General features: G+C 42.8%; 2 protein-coding genes across 2 annotated transcripts; one reads left to right on the forward strand and one right to left on the reverse strand.

Annotated features, from left to right (window-relative positions):
• Positions 1-1,536: 1,536 nt before the first annotated feature.
• On the forward strand, positions 1,537-6,569 carry ggt1a (gamma-glutamyltransferase 1a; the record flags this gene model as incomplete). Its single annotated transcript, XM_079270644.1, has 12 exons — positions 1,537-1,712; positions 1,815-1,945; positions 2,024-2,113; positions 2,487-2,679; positions 3,121-3,281; positions 3,449-3,598; positions 4,037-4,173; positions 4,447-4,634; positions 4,717-4,844; positions 5,249-5,361; positions 5,460-5,573; positions 6,423-6,569. The coding sequence occupies exons 1-12, from the start codon at positions 1,540-1,542 to the stop codon at positions 6,567-6,569; spliced, it is 1,725 nt and encodes a 574-aa protein (XP_079126770.1). The 5' UTR covers positions 1,537-1,539.
• A 2,186-nt stretch (positions 6,570-8,755) lies between these two features.
• anapc5 (anaphase promoting complex subunit 5) lies at positions 8,756-16,335 on the reverse strand. The gene is made up of 17 exons (XM_079270454.1): positions 15,844-16,335; positions 15,682-15,761; positions 15,423-15,532; positions 15,065-15,308; positions 14,772-14,838; positions 14,515-14,616; positions 14,216-14,406; positions 14,023-14,104; positions 13,798-13,890; positions 12,617-12,798; positions 12,220-12,355; positions 11,995-12,069; positions 10,550-10,671; positions 10,361-10,468; positions 10,056-10,203; positions 9,779-9,941; positions 8,756-9,693 (listed from the first exon to the last, which is right to left on the reverse strand). The coding sequence occupies exons 1-17, from the start codon at positions 16,039-16,041 to the stop codon at positions 9,473-9,475; spliced, it is 2,322 nt and encodes a 773-aa protein (XP_079126580.1). The 5' UTR covers positions 16,042-16,335; the 3' UTR covers positions 8,756-9,472.
• Positions 16,336-17,739: the final 1,404 nt, after the last annotated feature.

Consider the following 17,739-nt stretch of genomic DNA (forward strand, 5'->3'; position numbering starts at 1 on the left):
CAGGCAGGATTAGGTGAGGTACCACAGACGGGTATTTGCTGTTTAGAAGTTCCTGCCACCGATAATGTCGGCTTGGACCCGCGCTTCTGGGCTCAGGCTTCTCAAACGCTCAGAGGACGCCTGCAGAATAAGCCAAATAGACTGTGACACGGCTACTGAGCATGGCAACGCTGCCGGCTGAGCCAATCAAACAGAGCCTTGAGTCAGGGATGAATGCTGCTGGCATCTGTAAACAGATCATTCTCACCTTCACTTTGGCATATCCTGCCAGATTGAAATCAGCGTGAAATGGATGGAATGAATGGAGGTTAGAGAGGATTACAAAGAAAAACTCAAAAGAGTTTCACTCCAAAGTGAGGAAAGGAAGGCATCCATCATTTTAAAGAAATTAATATAATGTGCAAGAATTCCAAACCTTATCACTTCCTGGCTCATGTTTCTAAGAGCTCAAACATTACAGAGGAAAGCTAACTTCACCTTTGCGATCATCCCCATCCTCCTCTATGTACCTTTCTCTCTATGGCTATGGTCGAATGAAAAATCCCATCCTATGTTTTTTCCAAACCACTTTTCCTTGACCTCAATGGAAAACATCATGGGGTCAAGGAAAGGTGAAGGAGAATTCATAAGCACTTAGGAAAATGCAACCGCAGTGCTAAGAGAGTCCGACTGCTCTTACACTCGACACGTAGAAAATGAGTCCTGTGACAAAATCACACCTCCTAGGATGTTTTCAATTTATCCATCATGTACAATTAAACAGCAATGGCGGATGTTGTTGACGGCCGGCGTTGCTTAAATGTTGTAAGTCCTTTTCTTTCGTAAAGGATGTACAGTAGGCTGAAAGAGATAAGAAAAGAAGCATTGAAGCACCTTTCCTTCGCATTTAGAGAGTTCTTATCATGGCTGCCACTTGGATACTTCCAGGTCATTTAACTCAGGAACCTTCCTAAGCAAAAAAAAGGACTATTGGACCGCAGCCCAAGTCGGATGTTCAAAATTTTCCCTCTGGTGAATGTAACCAGAAAAAACTGAATAAACAAACAAAAACAGAAAAGGTACTAGAGCGCGCAACACCTAGGCTGCAATTTGCGGCGCCATCTTGAGAGTATAAGTCAGTATTTTGCCTGCAACGTTCAAAAACATGTACAAATAAAGCACATGCTTATTATCCAGTGTGACACCTGAGCTAAGATGACACGTCATGTTCACATAATCACCAATGAGTGACGCTGGTCATAAAAACACCTTGTCACCACGCTGACACACACGCAGAGTCCGCTGAATGGCCAACTCCCTTCTTCTGCCTTATTTTTGACCAATATTTTCTATCTATCGGTGCAATACACCAACGGTGAGTGACCCTCCTGCTCTCCCTCCTTGATCGGAAACAAATGATATGATGCACCTTTTTCACGTTGTTATTCGTGTTACGGTGGCTCTGAAAATGCTCGGTGATGCTTGGAGGAGAGGACACTTGTTTCTGAGCTGAAGGATTCTGTCTGACTGTGAGGTGTGCTGATTTTCCTGGGCAGGAAAATGGTTGGGAAGTCCCTGATTGCTGGTCTGGTGGTCCTTCTGGTGGCTGCAGTGAGTTTGTTCCTGGGGGTGTTAATGGGCTTGGGGAAGAAAAACACGGCTCCCCCCTTGGACCACTTCTACTCAAAGGCTGCTGTGGCTGCTGATGCTGGAAAGTGTTCAGAGGTGGGGAGGTAAGAAGACTTTTGTTTTATAAATGTGACAAACAATTGTATGAGTCTGCATGAGCATATGCGAGTGACGGCTTCTACCAAGTGTATTCATGGTGTTTTCAGGGACATTTTGAAGAGAAACGGTTCAGCCGTGGACGCTTCTATCGCTGCCTTGCTATGTGTCGGCCTTTTGAACGCTCACAGCATGGGCATCGGAGGAGGGCTCTTCTTTGTCATCTATGATGCTTCGACAGGTGAGTTCCAACTCCTCAACGGATGGTAGCATGAGCAAAAACACAATCTGCAATTTGTCCTCATTTTCTGCTGAACAGGGAAGGTGGAAACCATCGACGCGAGGGAGACGGCGCCCATGAACGCCACTGAGGACATGTTTGGCAACAACATCAAACTGTCTCGTACAGGTAGCCTACTTGCCTTGAGCTGCTGGAGTATTTCCCAGGCACAGAGGAGGAAAAGATTAACTGTGTCCTGTAAAGCTGTTGCAGCTACTGCAACTCCACTCTAATGTTGTATCAGAGCTAGAGAGAGATTTAGAGAGGATAAATATTATAGCCCCAAATCCACCCATCCAGCTCCTCTCGAATGTCAACAACTTTGCTATATCTTCTCCTTGTGTCTGCTGCTGGTTACATAACAAAAAAACAAACTACATTTGTTGCTGGATCTATAGATGTTTTGTTGTCTCTCAGTATGCTGATCCTACAGTCAGACAGGGACCAGAGGGAAAGAGCTTGTGAATTTCAAAATCGTGGCTCTGCTGTTTCTCCGCAACAGGTGGATTGTCCATAGCCATTCCCGGGGAGATCCGTGGTTACGAAATGGCCCACAAGAGGCATGGCAGGCTGCCATGGAAGGACCTGTTTGAGCCCAGCATTGCTTTGGCTCGAGATGGCTTTCCTATAGGAAAAGCTTTGGCTCATGCCATCTCCAGGAGCAAAGATTCTATTCAAGGAGACGCCAACATGTGGTGAGGGTGAAGAGTTTTAACTGATTTGTGGCTTCACTAACTCTGCTGCATTTTCTAATGATGGTACAATAATTTATGCTGACAACGGAGGAATAGTTAGATATGTTGGGCAGTTCTCTTATTTTCTTCAAGCTAACCTTCTCCCGGCTACAATGGATGTATTACAAGAACTGGATACTGGACTCCAAGATGGCGGCCATTCATTTGAGGGAAAAATGCTTTAAGTTGCAGGGGATATTTTACCTGCAGTACCGTGAGTGGCCTCAGGAGCAAATTGGCAGCAAAGCTGATTAGCAGTGCAGTATCCACCTCTCTAAATACATCCATGGTAGCTTCCTATTCAATGGACTGACATGTACTGGTGGTGGCTTTACTTTTCTACAGGCTCAAACACCTCAACAATTTAACTGGTTTCCTACTTTGTTCTTTATTGTCTTCCAGTGAGGTGTTTTGTGATTCTCAAAAAAACATACTGAGGGAAAACGATATTGTTAGATTTCCAAGGCTGGCCGACACTTACCAAAGAATAGCAGAAGAGGGGCCTGATGTGTTTTATAACGGCTCTATGGCACGAAGCATCGTTGAGGACATCCAGGCAGCAGGTCTTATGTTGTGTTATTCTTCATTGTTGTATTAACAAATTGTGAACACACTAATAACCAAACTGCACACTACAGAACTCCAACAATTTATTAATTCTTCTAAGATTTAAATCATTAATTTGAGCATGATTCCTCACTTTCAATTCACACTACTGTGCTCGTTGCAGGAGGCATTATCTCCCTGGATGATTTGTTGGAGTACCAACCTGTGCTGAATGAGAACCCTCTGAAGCTGAACGTTGGGGAATACACCATGCATGTCCCAGACGCCCCCTCCAGTGGCCCTGTGCTGGCACTGATACTCAACATAGTGGATGGTGAGCAGCTTGGCCAAGTGCTTGTTGTGCAGCCATGTGGAAGAAAGGATGTCAGGTTTCCCCAGGTCGTCCCTGGATTGTTTCTCCGCCTGTTTTGGGAGCAGAAAACAGAGATGCGACTCAGTTCTGCTTGCCAAATTAAATTCACCATCAACACCCCATCTGTTCAGGCCGAGAATCTATAGTCACGCTTTAAATAAAAAGTGGCATCATTCATTTCAAATGAGGGATAAGATTTAACGTGTTCATAAATGAATCTGGAGGAGAACATGGTGCCACATTCATATGGCTGAAAGGATTCGTGTTGCTATTTGAATAGAGAATTCTTAGTTTAATGACCTGCCAACGACTGAAACGGGTGTTTAGCACCATGATGGACAAGATTCATTACCTGATTAGACACAGACAATGTGATTCTTTCCTGTGGATATTTTGTAGGGTACAACTTCACCGGCACAAGTGTTTCTACAGCGGAGAAAAAGACTCTGACGTACCATCGAATCGTGGAGGCTTTCCGTTTCGCTTATGCCAAGAGGAGCAGACTCGGGGACCCACGTTATCTCAATATCACCGATGTAAGACATGTTATTATTACACGTCAATAATTTACTTTCGAGCTTTCAAGCTTCACTGTATGATCACCGCTGTCTCCTGCTAGCCACTGGGCAATTCCATAAGAGTGGGTGGGAAATCCCTTGTGTCTTTATTTAGTCCTGATTTGAGAAGATTAAGACAGTGTTTGCTGTCTTGTTACAAAGGCCAGGAAGAGTGCGAAGCTATTGTTCACCATTTGTCATTTTCACGTGATGAGCTTCTCCTCTGGGACTGACTTGTTTTGCTCCCATCAGCTCATTCTAAACATGACTTCAGACTACTTTGCTGATGGCATAAGGAGTAAAATTACAGATGACACCACCCACCCAGACAGCTACTACGAGCCGGACTACTTTGTCCCAGACAACCACGGGACGGCTCACCTGTCAGTCATAGCTGAGGACGGAAGCGCCGTGGCAGCCACCAGCACCATCAATTTATAGTAAGAGGTCAAACTTTCAGACAAATATTTCCTGTCAGGCAGATTATTGATCGCTCATTGAAAAGCTGTTTTATTTCCCCAGCTTTGGTTCCAAAGTCATGTCTCGATCAACTGGAATCATTTTTAACGATGAAATGGACGACTTCAGCTCTCCGTACATGACCAACGAGTTTGGAATCCCTCCTTCACCGAACAATTTCATTCAACCAGGTGTGGCTGGACTGAGTTATCACACTCGTATTACTACAACCCCCAGTTTTGGTTATGACTTTTGGACACATGTCTGTGTTGATGGACAGCAATGTTTTTTGTAATTAAAGCCCTTGTTCCCACAATGACAAAGAGGATGACCCTCCCTCTAGTGAGGATGATGCTTTCACTTGCTCCTGCATTTGCCAGTGTCAGGAACTCTGACAGCTTTAGCTCACTAGCAGCATCCTCCTACTGTGACTCACTGCTGTTCTTTGTTTACAGTCATATTTAAAAGAATGTGTCAAATCAATGTGGCAGTTTTTAGCTGTGCAAATTCTGCACGTGGACTATCAAACCACGAGGAAAAAAGTAAACATTTATCAATCAAGCAGTCACAGCCACATTCTGTTTATCTGTTGCAGGCAAGAGGCCTCTGTCTTCCATGTGTCCGACTATCATCTTTGACAAAGACAACAAAGTGAAAATGGTTGTAGGAGCGTCTGGGGGCACAAAAATCACCACAGCCACCGCCTTAGTAAGTCTGTTTCATTCACAGACAGCATTTCAATCCGGCAGCCAACACACAGTCAGGTATTTGAAACTAAATGTGTTTTTTTTTTCTGGCTGAAACAGGTCATCCTGAACTCCTTGTTCTTCAACTATGACCTAAAGAAAGCTGTGACAGAGCCGCGAGTTCACAATCAGCTCAACCCAAATATGACAGTAGTGGAGCAGGGCTTTGAAAAGGTGGGTCACCCATTGAGACGTATAATGCAAAACAACATTTTGAACATATGGAATGGCTTAACAGCTGTTAAAGAGTCACTACACAGGCCACTCATTTGACTACAAGACTGCAATTTTTAAAAAAGCATACCATGCGTTTGTTTTTTGATTGATTTCCTACTGCACAGGCAACCAGTCGTTTCAATTCATGTCAGTATGAAAATAAACCTCCAAAGACTTGAAACTTGAGATAATACTTTCACTTAATAGGTGTTTATTTGTCTTAAATCTCTCAACGACAAAGAGCAATCCCAGCTCTCATCTGGATTATTACGAGGGATTATTACATGCCACTTTTCCACGTCTGACACGATAGAGAAACTGCAACCTTGAAAGTCGGCCGATACCGATACACATCAGACACTCCTCTTTTAACGAACCCCTCGCTTCAATAACTAAGCTGTTAATAATACATTTGTGTCGATGCACTTTGCATCGAAAAAATATCATCCTCAAAACGAAGGAAGAAATACACAGCCCACAACATGACTGAGTTATGCAATACTGATGCTTCTTTTTTTCCATACACTGAACTTTGGGCACAATGCATGTCTGTACAGTTCTTTGATAGATTTCCATATCAACCAAATTTCAGATTCATGCAAGTTGATTTTCATAGTGTGCTGGCTGCCAGAAAGGTAGGAAATAATTCCACAGACTTGTGGCATATAGCCGGCAGTAGAAAACAAATCAGAAATGCATTATTAATGGATAGAATGTATTGACCTCTATCATGGACCAGTAAAACCGTAACCTCCTGCAAAAGACTCGATATATGTTTGTGTATGTGTAATGGTTCTACCATGGCAGAGTGTTCTGGAGGGTCTGGTCCAGAAGAACCACGTAACGCAGCTGCTGCCGACTCCAGACTCCGTGGTCCAAGCGGTGGTGCGGCAGGGAGAGCGTCTCTGTGCGGAGTCCGACCCCAGGAAAGGTGGCTATCCAGCAGGATACTGACCGTGACTTCAGGACCTTCTCTGCTCCCCTCAGTCTGGACAGTCTCCTCACAGACACTCGGATAGAGCCACAAAACAAGAAGGTGCCTGCACTGAAGACTCAGAAGAAGCAGTGTTTTAAGCTATGGAGACACAGCCACCACTTACTTTTACACAAACATGGAAAACGACCAAAACCTCTTTTACTCAAACTCAATTACTCAGCATTACTTTTATCTTTTTGGGCATCATTTGAGTTTGGAAGTCAAATAAGAGGTTGTACCTAGTTTGACTCCTGTTTCATCACCATTGTGTACTGGTGATGTTTTGGGGAAACCTAAAACACAATCTTCTTTATACGATAGACCTATTTTATGTAGGCCATGGTATTCAACATATTAAAAAACAACAAAGTAAGCATCAATAATTAGGCAAATAATAAGAAAAGTTTCATCACGATGCATTTTCAGGTAAGAATCTGTGTGGTTGTCCATGTAGTACTTTCATCTATTTTATTGTCAAACTGGTGACAAACCATCAATTAAAAACTAGACCCATGAAACAATTAAAAATAAGGACACCTCAGAATGTTTGCCTGTTTCTCCCCAAATCTTTCTCCTGGTTGTAAGTTGATCCTGAAACAAACATGCCCGTGCCGTTTTCTACCGCGACTCGAGAGTGAAACTATTACTCTTGAACTGTAAACGTTTAATATCGAGTAGAGGTTAAGTTAATGTATAGTGTAATCTGAAAAATACATTTGCAGATATATTTTTCTAAACATGCATTGTTCTTATGCCATGTTTGTTGCCATGCTTGTTATTAAACATCTTTGAACAAAGATGTGATATTTGACCACACAGACCCTGTGGGTGTTTCTGTTACTGGAATATTAGGCATGAAATCACTATATACTATTTTTTCTTTTAGTTTGTGGCTGGTCAGGTTTTGTTATTTAGTGTTTACACTGAACCTCATGTATTGTGGAAAGAACATATTATTTAATCCAGGGCACACCCAGTAAAAACAGAAAAGCAGCTGGCACAGTGAATGTTTGGCATTTTTGACTGATTAAAAACTTAAAAGATTTTTCAATTATAAAATGTGTTGCATAATTATTTGTATAGACTTATTAATCAGCTCACCGTTTCAGCACTAAAACAGACACGATTGGAAGGGCCTGCGCAGAAAGTGAAAGATATATATTATTTGTTTTGTATCCGCTCTATGATTCAGATTTGCTCCGAAATGTTATGAGTTCTTCCTCGACTCATGACACACCCTTCCACTAAGTTTCGTGAAAATCCGGCGAGTTGTTTTTCGTAATTCTGCTGACAAACAAAGCAAACCAAAAACACCAACACTTTACTTTGTACTGAGGTTCAATTACGGTAAAAGGAGGCAAACAAACTGAGCAGGACTCAGGACCCCTGAAGAGACTGACCCCGTTTTACTTTCAATCAGTATTCAGTAAATATCTCCACTCATGTGCGCTCTTTGAGGAAATGAAAAACCAAGTAGAGCTGCTTTTGGTAAAAACCTCAATCTCAAACTTTGTTTTAGCTGCTTTTATACCTTCTGCTTAAAATTGGTTTAGTGCAACTTGATGGATTACAATTAGTGGTTTGGATTCCAGTTCAGCAAATTATACCCTCGTATACATAGACTCTTTGGGTAAAAGCAGAAACTATGTTGCCATACACTCCTTATATAATCTGCACTCCTGAACAGACTCTGTGAACTGGCCCTCACAATGTCACTTGTAATCAAGACAGAGTATTATATCACCCAGCGCCTGAAGCAACATCACAACACGCAACGGTGACAAAACCTCACTTGTGAGAGCTGGACGTATCACATAACTCTGCGGAATATTTACATTGAAAACAGGCTATGCAAAACTGTAATTTGTTTACGCGGTAACAGACACAAAGAAAAACATTGTACTTGAACTCGGTCAACAGAAACATCCAGAGAGCCTGCAGACAGATGGTAAACAGAGAAAGAGAAAGTTTCTGTCAACACAGAAACCCCACCTTAGATACGGTTGTGCAAAACGATATGGACAACTTTAAATACTACTGAACCCATTACTAAACTCGACCATAGCGGTGTTCCCACTGCAGATACCGTACACTCCCCACACCATTACTCCTACACTGGTGTGGGATTAAACAAAAACAAAATAAGATGAAACAAGTCGTTTATTTTCTTGAAAGAAGTGCAGTGAGTAATGGATTACATGCCCTTCAGACACATAAATGTAATGTTATCAGCCAGAAATCGTTCTCACAAACCGTGTCGGCCGTAAGTGGAATACAGATACAGTATCTGGTGTTATGTCATCACGGGCGATATTACATTATATATGGGAGCACGATTTCCTCCTCCGGATTCCAGCATCATCTGTATTCTTCTGGCGAAATATGAATCATCCGGGCCACTGAAACACATTCATCTTGCAGCTAACTGTGATATTACCCTCATTCGTCAAAAGCTGGAGGCTAAATCAGCACAGCTGTGACAGCTCCTGATAAACCTTAGACATTTCTACCGCGGAAGGCTCGTCATGTCCGTCGGACAAACCTGGACTGTTGCTGAAGTATTGAAAAACATGTTCCCTTCGTCATCACGCCATCATTTGAATCTGTAGCCGATCACAAGTGAAGAGACAACTGATCTATTGTGTCTACCCGTTACACAGCCTTGTTCATGACTACCTTCACTGTCCTCTCTAAATACTAGCCAGGCATTGCGTGCATAGAGTTCCACATTTGCTTAAATATTTACAAATGAAATATTTTAGTGCCGACACAGCAGGAAAGATCTTCGTCCCCATCTAGTGGTGAGACCGCAGTGACTCCACTCAGCAGTGTCCTTTTCGGAAGCCAAGACAACTCTAGTTTGTTGCTCGGCAGGGGGCAGTTACAGTCGCATGGAGACCGGTGGTGCTGGCGATTGCAGCTCCTGGTCCAGCAGCCGGAAGAGCATGGCACTTTTGTTGCACTGCGAGGTTTGTCCCAGAGAACGGTGGAGCTGAGCCTGCAGGTAGTGGACGTCCCGCAGCCGCTCCTTACAGTTCAGCTTCGAGAAATATGCTACCGACTCATTTAGTGTGTCAACAGCCAAAACTGCCAAATGCAAATCTGCAGGGAGACAATAAACAGCAGTGTGTAAATAGCTAGGGGGGGGGGGGGTCAGTGTTCGGTGGGAGTTTGTAGCCGTTGTTACCTGCTTGCCCTTGTCCGTTTGGCCTGAACCCAGCCACTGCCATCTGACAGCGGGCAGTTAGCAGCAAGGCTCGGCCCTTGTCCATGACTGATCCGTGGGCCAGAACAGGCTCAATGGCTTCATGCAGAACACCCAGAGCGTGCTCAGGAACCCCCAACATCAGCTGCAGGAAGGAGAGAAAACAAAAAAACAGTAAAGAAACCACCAGCCACACTGCAAAAAAAAGGCTTTGGGGATTTGCATGTATGAGAGCCGTAGCAGTGTTTGAGACGTTGACCTGAGTGAAGGCCAGGTGGAGGATGGTCTCTGAGGCCAGGGACTGTAGGTGGTGCTGTCTAGCCAGAGCCAAGGCCTGCAGGAGGAGAGGAAGCGCTGTGGAGAAGCCAGACGACTCCCAGTGGAGCTCAGCGGTAGAAAGCATAACTCTGTACGAGACACGTGGCTCACAATGATCCCACGATGACATGAAATATGAATGGGAGCCGTGAAATAAGTGAGTCAATTCAATTCCACAAAAAAGGAGTTCAGGTGAGTTGACACTCTAGGAAACAAATAATCAGAAATAATGAAGTGACTATCTACCTGATGACCACCTCCGTACACTTAGTCTTCTCACAGTGCACCTGCAGCCGCTGTAAGATGTTGTACGCCTCAGTGCTCCGGTTGAGAGCCTTCAGAACTTGAGCTTTCCTATCAGTAAACATGGTGTTACAGCTCCAACAAAGATGTGTGAGAGAACCATTGTTAAGATCAGAAGTGCGTTGACGTTACCTGTAGAGACCTTCTGTTTTGCTTAAGGCAGAGATCGCCGTCACTAGTGGCTCTGCCAAATGGTACTTCCCTTCGTTCATGTGTCTGTCAAACTGAACTTTCAGATCACACAGCATCCAGAGCTGATCGGAGAAATAGGTTCACAAAAAACAAAATATATTGAATATTTCCTATCATGAAGAATGCTCATATCATGCATCACAAAAAACAAGTCTCTCCACCAAACCCAGCCAAATATATGTAAATAATATATATATATATATATATATTTTTTTTTCATCTGTTCACCATGCAAAAATATTATGCAAAAGAAATTCATATTTCATGTGAAAACAGCATGTGGAAATATTAGCTAAAGATCAATCTTTCTGCAGTAATTGTACTCTGCATTGCCCTTTCGGTTGGTAAATAACCAGCAAACAGTACAAGTCGTCTAACCTGCTCTTACACTCACATCTTTGACATTACACACACAAATTTCACATGTGTGTTCATCAGCAGGTCCTAAACCCTCACGGTAAAAAAAATCTAAGTGATAGGAGTTCGTTTTTTTTGTTTGGGAAGCAGAGGGATGAGATGTGAGGCTCAGCTTAAATTCTATGCAATGACCCGTCTATCTGTCGAGTAGTGACTCAGCAGTTACCATCATCACAGCAACCTGTGAGTGCTGCTAGACAGACGCAGCTGATAGAAATGAGCTAATTAGTGCAGTTTCTCTCTCACACACACCCCCAATAATGGTGCCGGTCTATTGAGTGTGTCACAGCCATCCCAGTGAGCCAGCATTCACAAAACCTGGCCCACCTTAATGGACCGGTGCCATGATTAATATTTACACCTGAAGTGACACGTCAAAAGGGCTTCAGTGAAAAGCGCTTATTACAACATTTAACTTTTAAAACCAGCAATTCTCCAGTTTAGTGTGTTATTCTACACAACTAAACGAGGCATTAACTAACTGCAATCACGATGATCTCGTTCCCTTATATAAGTCACATCGAGGCATCGGAATTAAAGTGACAGCGTTTCATAACCAGTCCAACACAGTAACTTTAAATGTACTACATTTGTAGATTAATTCATTATATTGATTTTAAGATTAATCGCAATAATAAACGACAGCCTTAATCACGTTTAATCCCTACGAACCACGAAGCGAAAACAATCTCGTTAAAATGGACCAGAAAGCTGAAATAACCATTTTTGGTAAATACTGCGATTACTCCGTTCATTCAGGGAACCTGTGAAGGCAGAAAAACATCACCGGCGATGATTTTTCTGGTTAAAAAAAACAAGCTTAAAAAGGCTTCAAATAGAGGCATTACAACTTTATTGTCTGTTACACGGTTTTGCTAGCCATCCTGAGACTCCCCTCTTTCTGCAGTTGCTGCTCTCTGCCTTTGTAAGACAGCACTGAATAACACAGAATGGTTGATAGAACGAACCTTAGCATGCTGTGAGTGAGGAGGAAACTGTTCCTTCAGATGCTGGAGAATCTCTGAAACGGCAGAGTACCGGCCCTGTAACAAAAGCAAACAATATACATGTTGAACTCTGAAGACTTCATCGATGTTTATTACCTTTCCACAATACTGGGCCAACTGACTAATGGGTTACGCAGCAGTGGGGGGCAGGAAGCAGACGGACGAGAATCAATTCAAACGCGTTACCTGCTCGGCGTGCAGCTCGGCCAGGTGGCACAGAGCCACAGCGAACGCCTCTGTGTTGTTCTGCTGGACCCCGAAGTTGACTGGCTCCAGACTGCTCATGTTGAGAAGCAGCTGGGCTTGCTGCAGAGCCATAGTGCTGTACAAGACACGGGCACATACTGTAAAGGACTTAGAGGAAAACAAGTGCTGGTCATGCAGATTTGAGTCATTTATTTTCACACCTTGTGGTTTTTCATGATATTTTATGATAAGTTTGCATTGCCCATTAGACTGTGTTTCGCAGAGAAGATTTAATAAGAGCGAGGAGAAGGCTGTGTGCTAGCGAGCGGCCTACTGTCAGTGAACAGTGAACACAACTGACAGCTATGCGTCGGGGTGGCGAGCTGAAGAGGCTGACCTTTTGCCGTACATCCTCCATATGGACGTAGTCTGAGCCAGGCTGATCTCGATCAGCTCCGACAGACTGTGCTTCCAGTGCAGGATGTCCGTGTCCTTCAGTGCGTCCATCAGTTTGTGGGCTGTCTTACCCTGTGTTGCCCCCTGTTGGACCGACGACTGAATGCCCAGAGATGCCAAGTACTACAGCGGGGAGGATTATCAATCAGTGAGGTGGATCACACACACACACACGTCAAACCTCTCTTTTCATTTTCTAACGAGAGGTGCAGCCAACATCTTTATCTGATGCCCACTGTAGCCCAGCTGTACCTAATGTATGGTTACATGAAGGACACCTCTGTTACAGTGGTTCCTGTTTGCATTAGCTCAGTTTTGACATCAGAATTTCAATGTACACCACTCCTCTTGAAGGGTCAAATCATTTACTTTAAAGTGAAAATGTGGTCCTTTACAGCCAAAGTGCAAAACATTGAATCACATAATTGGTCCTCAGAAAGCAGCTGCCTCATAGTAGCATAATGCTAACTACTAAGAGTGCAGGTCACTGAATCCGGTGTTTTCAAGCATTTCTGCTCATTCAAAATGTATCCAGCTAAGCATTGCAACACACTTGATAACTTAAGAGGGAAAAGAGATGCGGTTCATTTCCTCATTAATTACTTTCAAATGAGTGTTTATTACAGTAGTAATTGTGAAGGTGTGGAATTTACTGTTGTAGAAAGTTAGACTCATTCACTACATTTGCAGAGATGACTATATCCAAGTAAAAAAAAATATTAATGTTTTAAAAAATCTTTCTTACTCTAAATTATACTGCTTTACTTCTAATTGCACATTTTCTCATAATTATTTGTATGATCTTAAGGAAATGGCCACTTTTTGATGACAATGTGTTACCGTTTGGCAGAATTATTTAGTATACTTTAAAAAAATTTAACAATGTTTAAAATTCAGTGATGAACATATATAATGTGTGATGCCCAATTTAACACAGAAATTTCCATTTTGCTTGCTTTGTGCAGTTTTGAGGCCAAATTTAAGATTACAACATTTTGTATACGGAGTTTGGCAAACGGAGACTGTTGTAAAAAGTGAGCCATGGCAATTAAAAAAATAATAAAAAAAGCTATAGCCACTTTAAAATATACATTCTTATTTAAGAGCTCATGTTGCACTCACTGGCAGGGAGAAATGGGCAGCCATTTTCACCGAATCCTCAGTTAACACAGTGCTGTCAGATCCCTTCATTTGTTCCAGCGTGTAGAGCCAACTCTGATGTAGGACACAAAGAGACGGGAAGAAAGATCTAAAGCACACTTGAATGAAATTCAGACATGACGGACCATCGATCACCATAAAACAGCGACATTAAATACATGATAAGAGTAGAAAAAAGTATTTTACCAGACAGTGCTGCAAGCACACATGATCATTGGACTCCTGGGCGATGCGGATGGCCTCCTGTAGAGCCAGATCAGCCTGCTGACTGAGGGAAAAGAAAAGTGAGACCAGCTATAACGTAAGCCATGATTTATACGGATACTCGGAAGTAGAAACTTGTCCCATCTGCTCAGACTCCACCAGATCGTGTACTCACTAGTGGCCGAAGCGACAGTGCAGGCTTGCCAGGTTGAGAGCGGCGTAGCGGAGACTTCGGCCGTAGCCCTCATCCCCGTTGCTCTTTCCCTCATTTCCAGACAAGATGAGGCGATCAAAATAATGTAAGAGACTATGAGCTGAGAGGAAGATGTCCTGGACTCTCATGTTGTTCAGGTAGTTCAGATAATGCTGATGAGAGAGAGAAAAAAAACAACACAAATCGGATTAAAAAAAGATATCCTCCCGTCTGGCAGACTTGTTTAATATAGTAGGGAAAGTTAAGAGGAGGGAGCTCACCGCCTCAGCAAAATCCGGGTTAAATTTCAGCATGTTGTTGAGCTCTTCCTGCAGTGCAGCAGGCTTCAGAGCTTTGTTCTCATCGTTCTTCAGAAGATATGCCTGCAGAGAAGAGGTTTTCAATAACCGCAAAAGCCCCAAAAGCACATCTAGGTTTGACACAGGTTCATTTGATTTACCTTTAGTGTCAAATCTGCTGGTTTGAACAAGATGGCATTAATGCAATTCAATACAGTTCCTTGATTTTAAAAACTCACCTGTCTTGCAAGAAAGTACTCTGCTTGTTTCTGTGACAGGGGACCTCTGCTTGGAGTGTTGTCATTTCTAGAGCGGAGCCAAAATAACACACGAGATCGTCCTTGTTGCATTAAGTCTTTCCATGGTTTACATGTTTGGTGTACAAAAAGTAACTGAACAATTTAATAAAAGTAGTAGGTGCAGACAATGAAAACAAATGTTCAAGGTGAGGTTGAAACACTCAGGTCTGTCCCATGAAAGTAAAATAGTCTGCAACAAAGAAATAATCTGATCCAGTAACGGCATCACTAACCGAAGCTCTGACTCATGCAGTGGGGTGTCCAACTCCTCTCGGTCTATTCTGTCCCCAACAGTATCCTCAGTGCTGGTGAGGTCCATTTCGGAGTCGTTAGAGACCAGCGCTGGCAAACTCAGCTCCCTATCGGTAGGCTTGGAGTAGTGACTGTGGTAGTAGTGCTGCAGGGACTTGTACAACTTGTAGACCTGACTGAAAGACAGCTTGTTGTAGGCCAGAAGCATGTGTCTCATAAAAAGCCCTGAAAACAAACAAACAGGTGAGGCATAGCTTAATGCAAGTCTTCTTCACGAATAAGACATTTCAGGACTTCAAATCCTACTTTCAGAGCATTCAAATCTTGTGTGCTACTCACCTACAACACTGGTTTTATAAGCCTCAGAATCAAAAGCAGTGAATGGAGTGGGAAGAGTGGAAAAGAAGTACTCCATGTCTTTGAGCTCTCCGTCTGCCATTTCATGGAGCCTTTGAAAAGCAAAAACAACGGCCTGAGCAACTAGACGTGTCAATATTTTAACATTATTGCGATATTGTACTGTCTGGGACCTTTGCTATTGTGTAGATGTCGCATGCCACTGACCAACTAAACAACATTTCAGACTGAAGCAGCTTACCTGAGTTTGACAGCATATGCAGTCTGAGGGCAACATTCCTCCACAGTCTTCAGGAATTGGCCAAGAGTGAGATCTGGACCCTGATGACCACACATGAAACAGGACTCTGAAACACCTGCTACAACACCACGTTTGCAAGAAAGCGACATTAAGAAAACGAACCTGCTGCAAGGGTAGGATGAGTTTGTTCAGTCGTCTTCTCTCTGGCAGTGCGATTTTGGACGCAGTCATGTCGTACAGCAGCGCCAGGACGGAGATTTTATACGGAGTCACCCAGTCCTTGATACCAAACACGTTAGCATGGACCACTCCGTTCGTCATCATGGGGTTGAAATACAAACTATCATGCACACTCGCCATTTTGATAGCTAGTGTTAAGCTACGGCGAAGAAAGAATCCACTTCTGTGCTACACAGAGTCAACATTTAGTGGAAATAAAAGTCAAACGCATCCAGCAGTAACGTTAGCTAGCTAGCGGTTAGCTAGCGTATCAAGTTTCTTTAGATAAATCTCCTAAAAGATGGCAATAATACAAAAACTATTAGTGTCGGGTAACTTCCAGGTACGATATCTTACTGACAGCGAACAATCACTTCTGTCTTGTCAGTTAATTTGGTTTATTTTAAACATGTTGACAGAAGTTGCCTCTTTGCTTTCAAACCGCCCTCCTTCTGTCCCCTTAAAAACACGTCATCAAGAGGCGGTACTTTTTTCATTAAACTTTATTTTCAGGTTTCAAGCTTCAGTCGTTGGTCTGGGACAACAATAACAAAGAGATGGGAATAACGATAGCAATACACGTGTTAAAGTGACGATTTCTGCTTTTATAAATCGATACAGTCGGATTTGATTACACCAGCGGTTCCCAAACTTTTTGGGCCGCGCACCCCCTTCTACATCCCGACCGGGTTCACGCACCCCCAATCCCCCCCACCTTAAAAAAAAAGAAGCAACAGAGCCTATTTATAGCCTCATCGAAATCGGACCAATGAGAGAACAGTTTTCTCCCGCGTGGCGTTTGTTTACAATATTTAGTTATTAAATGCTGTTAAATGTTGCAATGTGAACACAAACCGAACAAAGGGGCAACTGCAACATTGTATCATATTAATTAATGACAATAACGTGTCATATGTTGTGCTGTATCGGTTATATGAAGGTCTTCCCAGGTTATTGATGAGAATGCCGTGGACTGACATGTTACCAAACTGTGGGTGGAGAGAAAACACTTTGTGGCTGATTTACTGTGAAGGGCTGAAAACATTGATTCATAACAGCTCAAAGGGAAAAGCTTTGTCAGACAATGTCAGGATCATGTCTGTCAGCTTGTTTTGGAGAGTGGAAAAATCATTCAATGCATCATTATATATGTATTCATATATGCTCAGATGTTAGCAAATCAGATCACCATATTTATCTGTTCCCCATGCAAACTTTTGCCAAATTCGCATTGGGCAATATAGTGTGGCTATACATTTACATTACATCACCCAAACAGTTCAGATCTTTTAACAATGTCTATCCTCATGTGTCAAGGAGAAAATCCCTTATCCAGACTCAGAGGAAAATATTTTGCTATTACAACTATATATGATGTGGTTATGATACAGTACAGGTGACAAAAGTAAAATAGAACTACAGTTATGCACTCTTTAGCACATTTACCACCAGCTTGTTGTTGCTCACTCATTTGGTTACAGATTTTGACTTTCTAAGGAAACATAGTTTCCTGACTTGATGTCAATAATGTGTATCTATCAGCAGACAGCATGATCTCACTAACTGTCTTCATAAGTCTTACTTTAAATTGTCTCTATCAACAATGTGTTTGTTATTGGTTTAATTAAGGTTGGGGGAAATGAAGCATCATTATTCGACAGGCTGGGAATGTGAACAGGTTGTGTTGGGAGAAGATGACTCTTCCATTACAATAGGCACCTTTATCCAGAAGATGGCAGTATAGAACTAGCAGGTCATACAGTCTGGTTCAGAAATTGATTTCATCAGGAACAGGTTTGAGAGGGATAAGAGACAAATGTGCAAACAATGTGGCCCCCT

This window comes from Melanostigma gelatinosum, assembly GCF_949748355.1.
Source record: "Melanostigma gelatinosum genome assembly, chromosome: 6".
Classification (NCBI taxonomy): Eukaryota; Metazoa; Chordata; class Actinopteri; order Perciformes; family Zoarcidae; genus Melanostigma; species Melanostigma gelatinosum.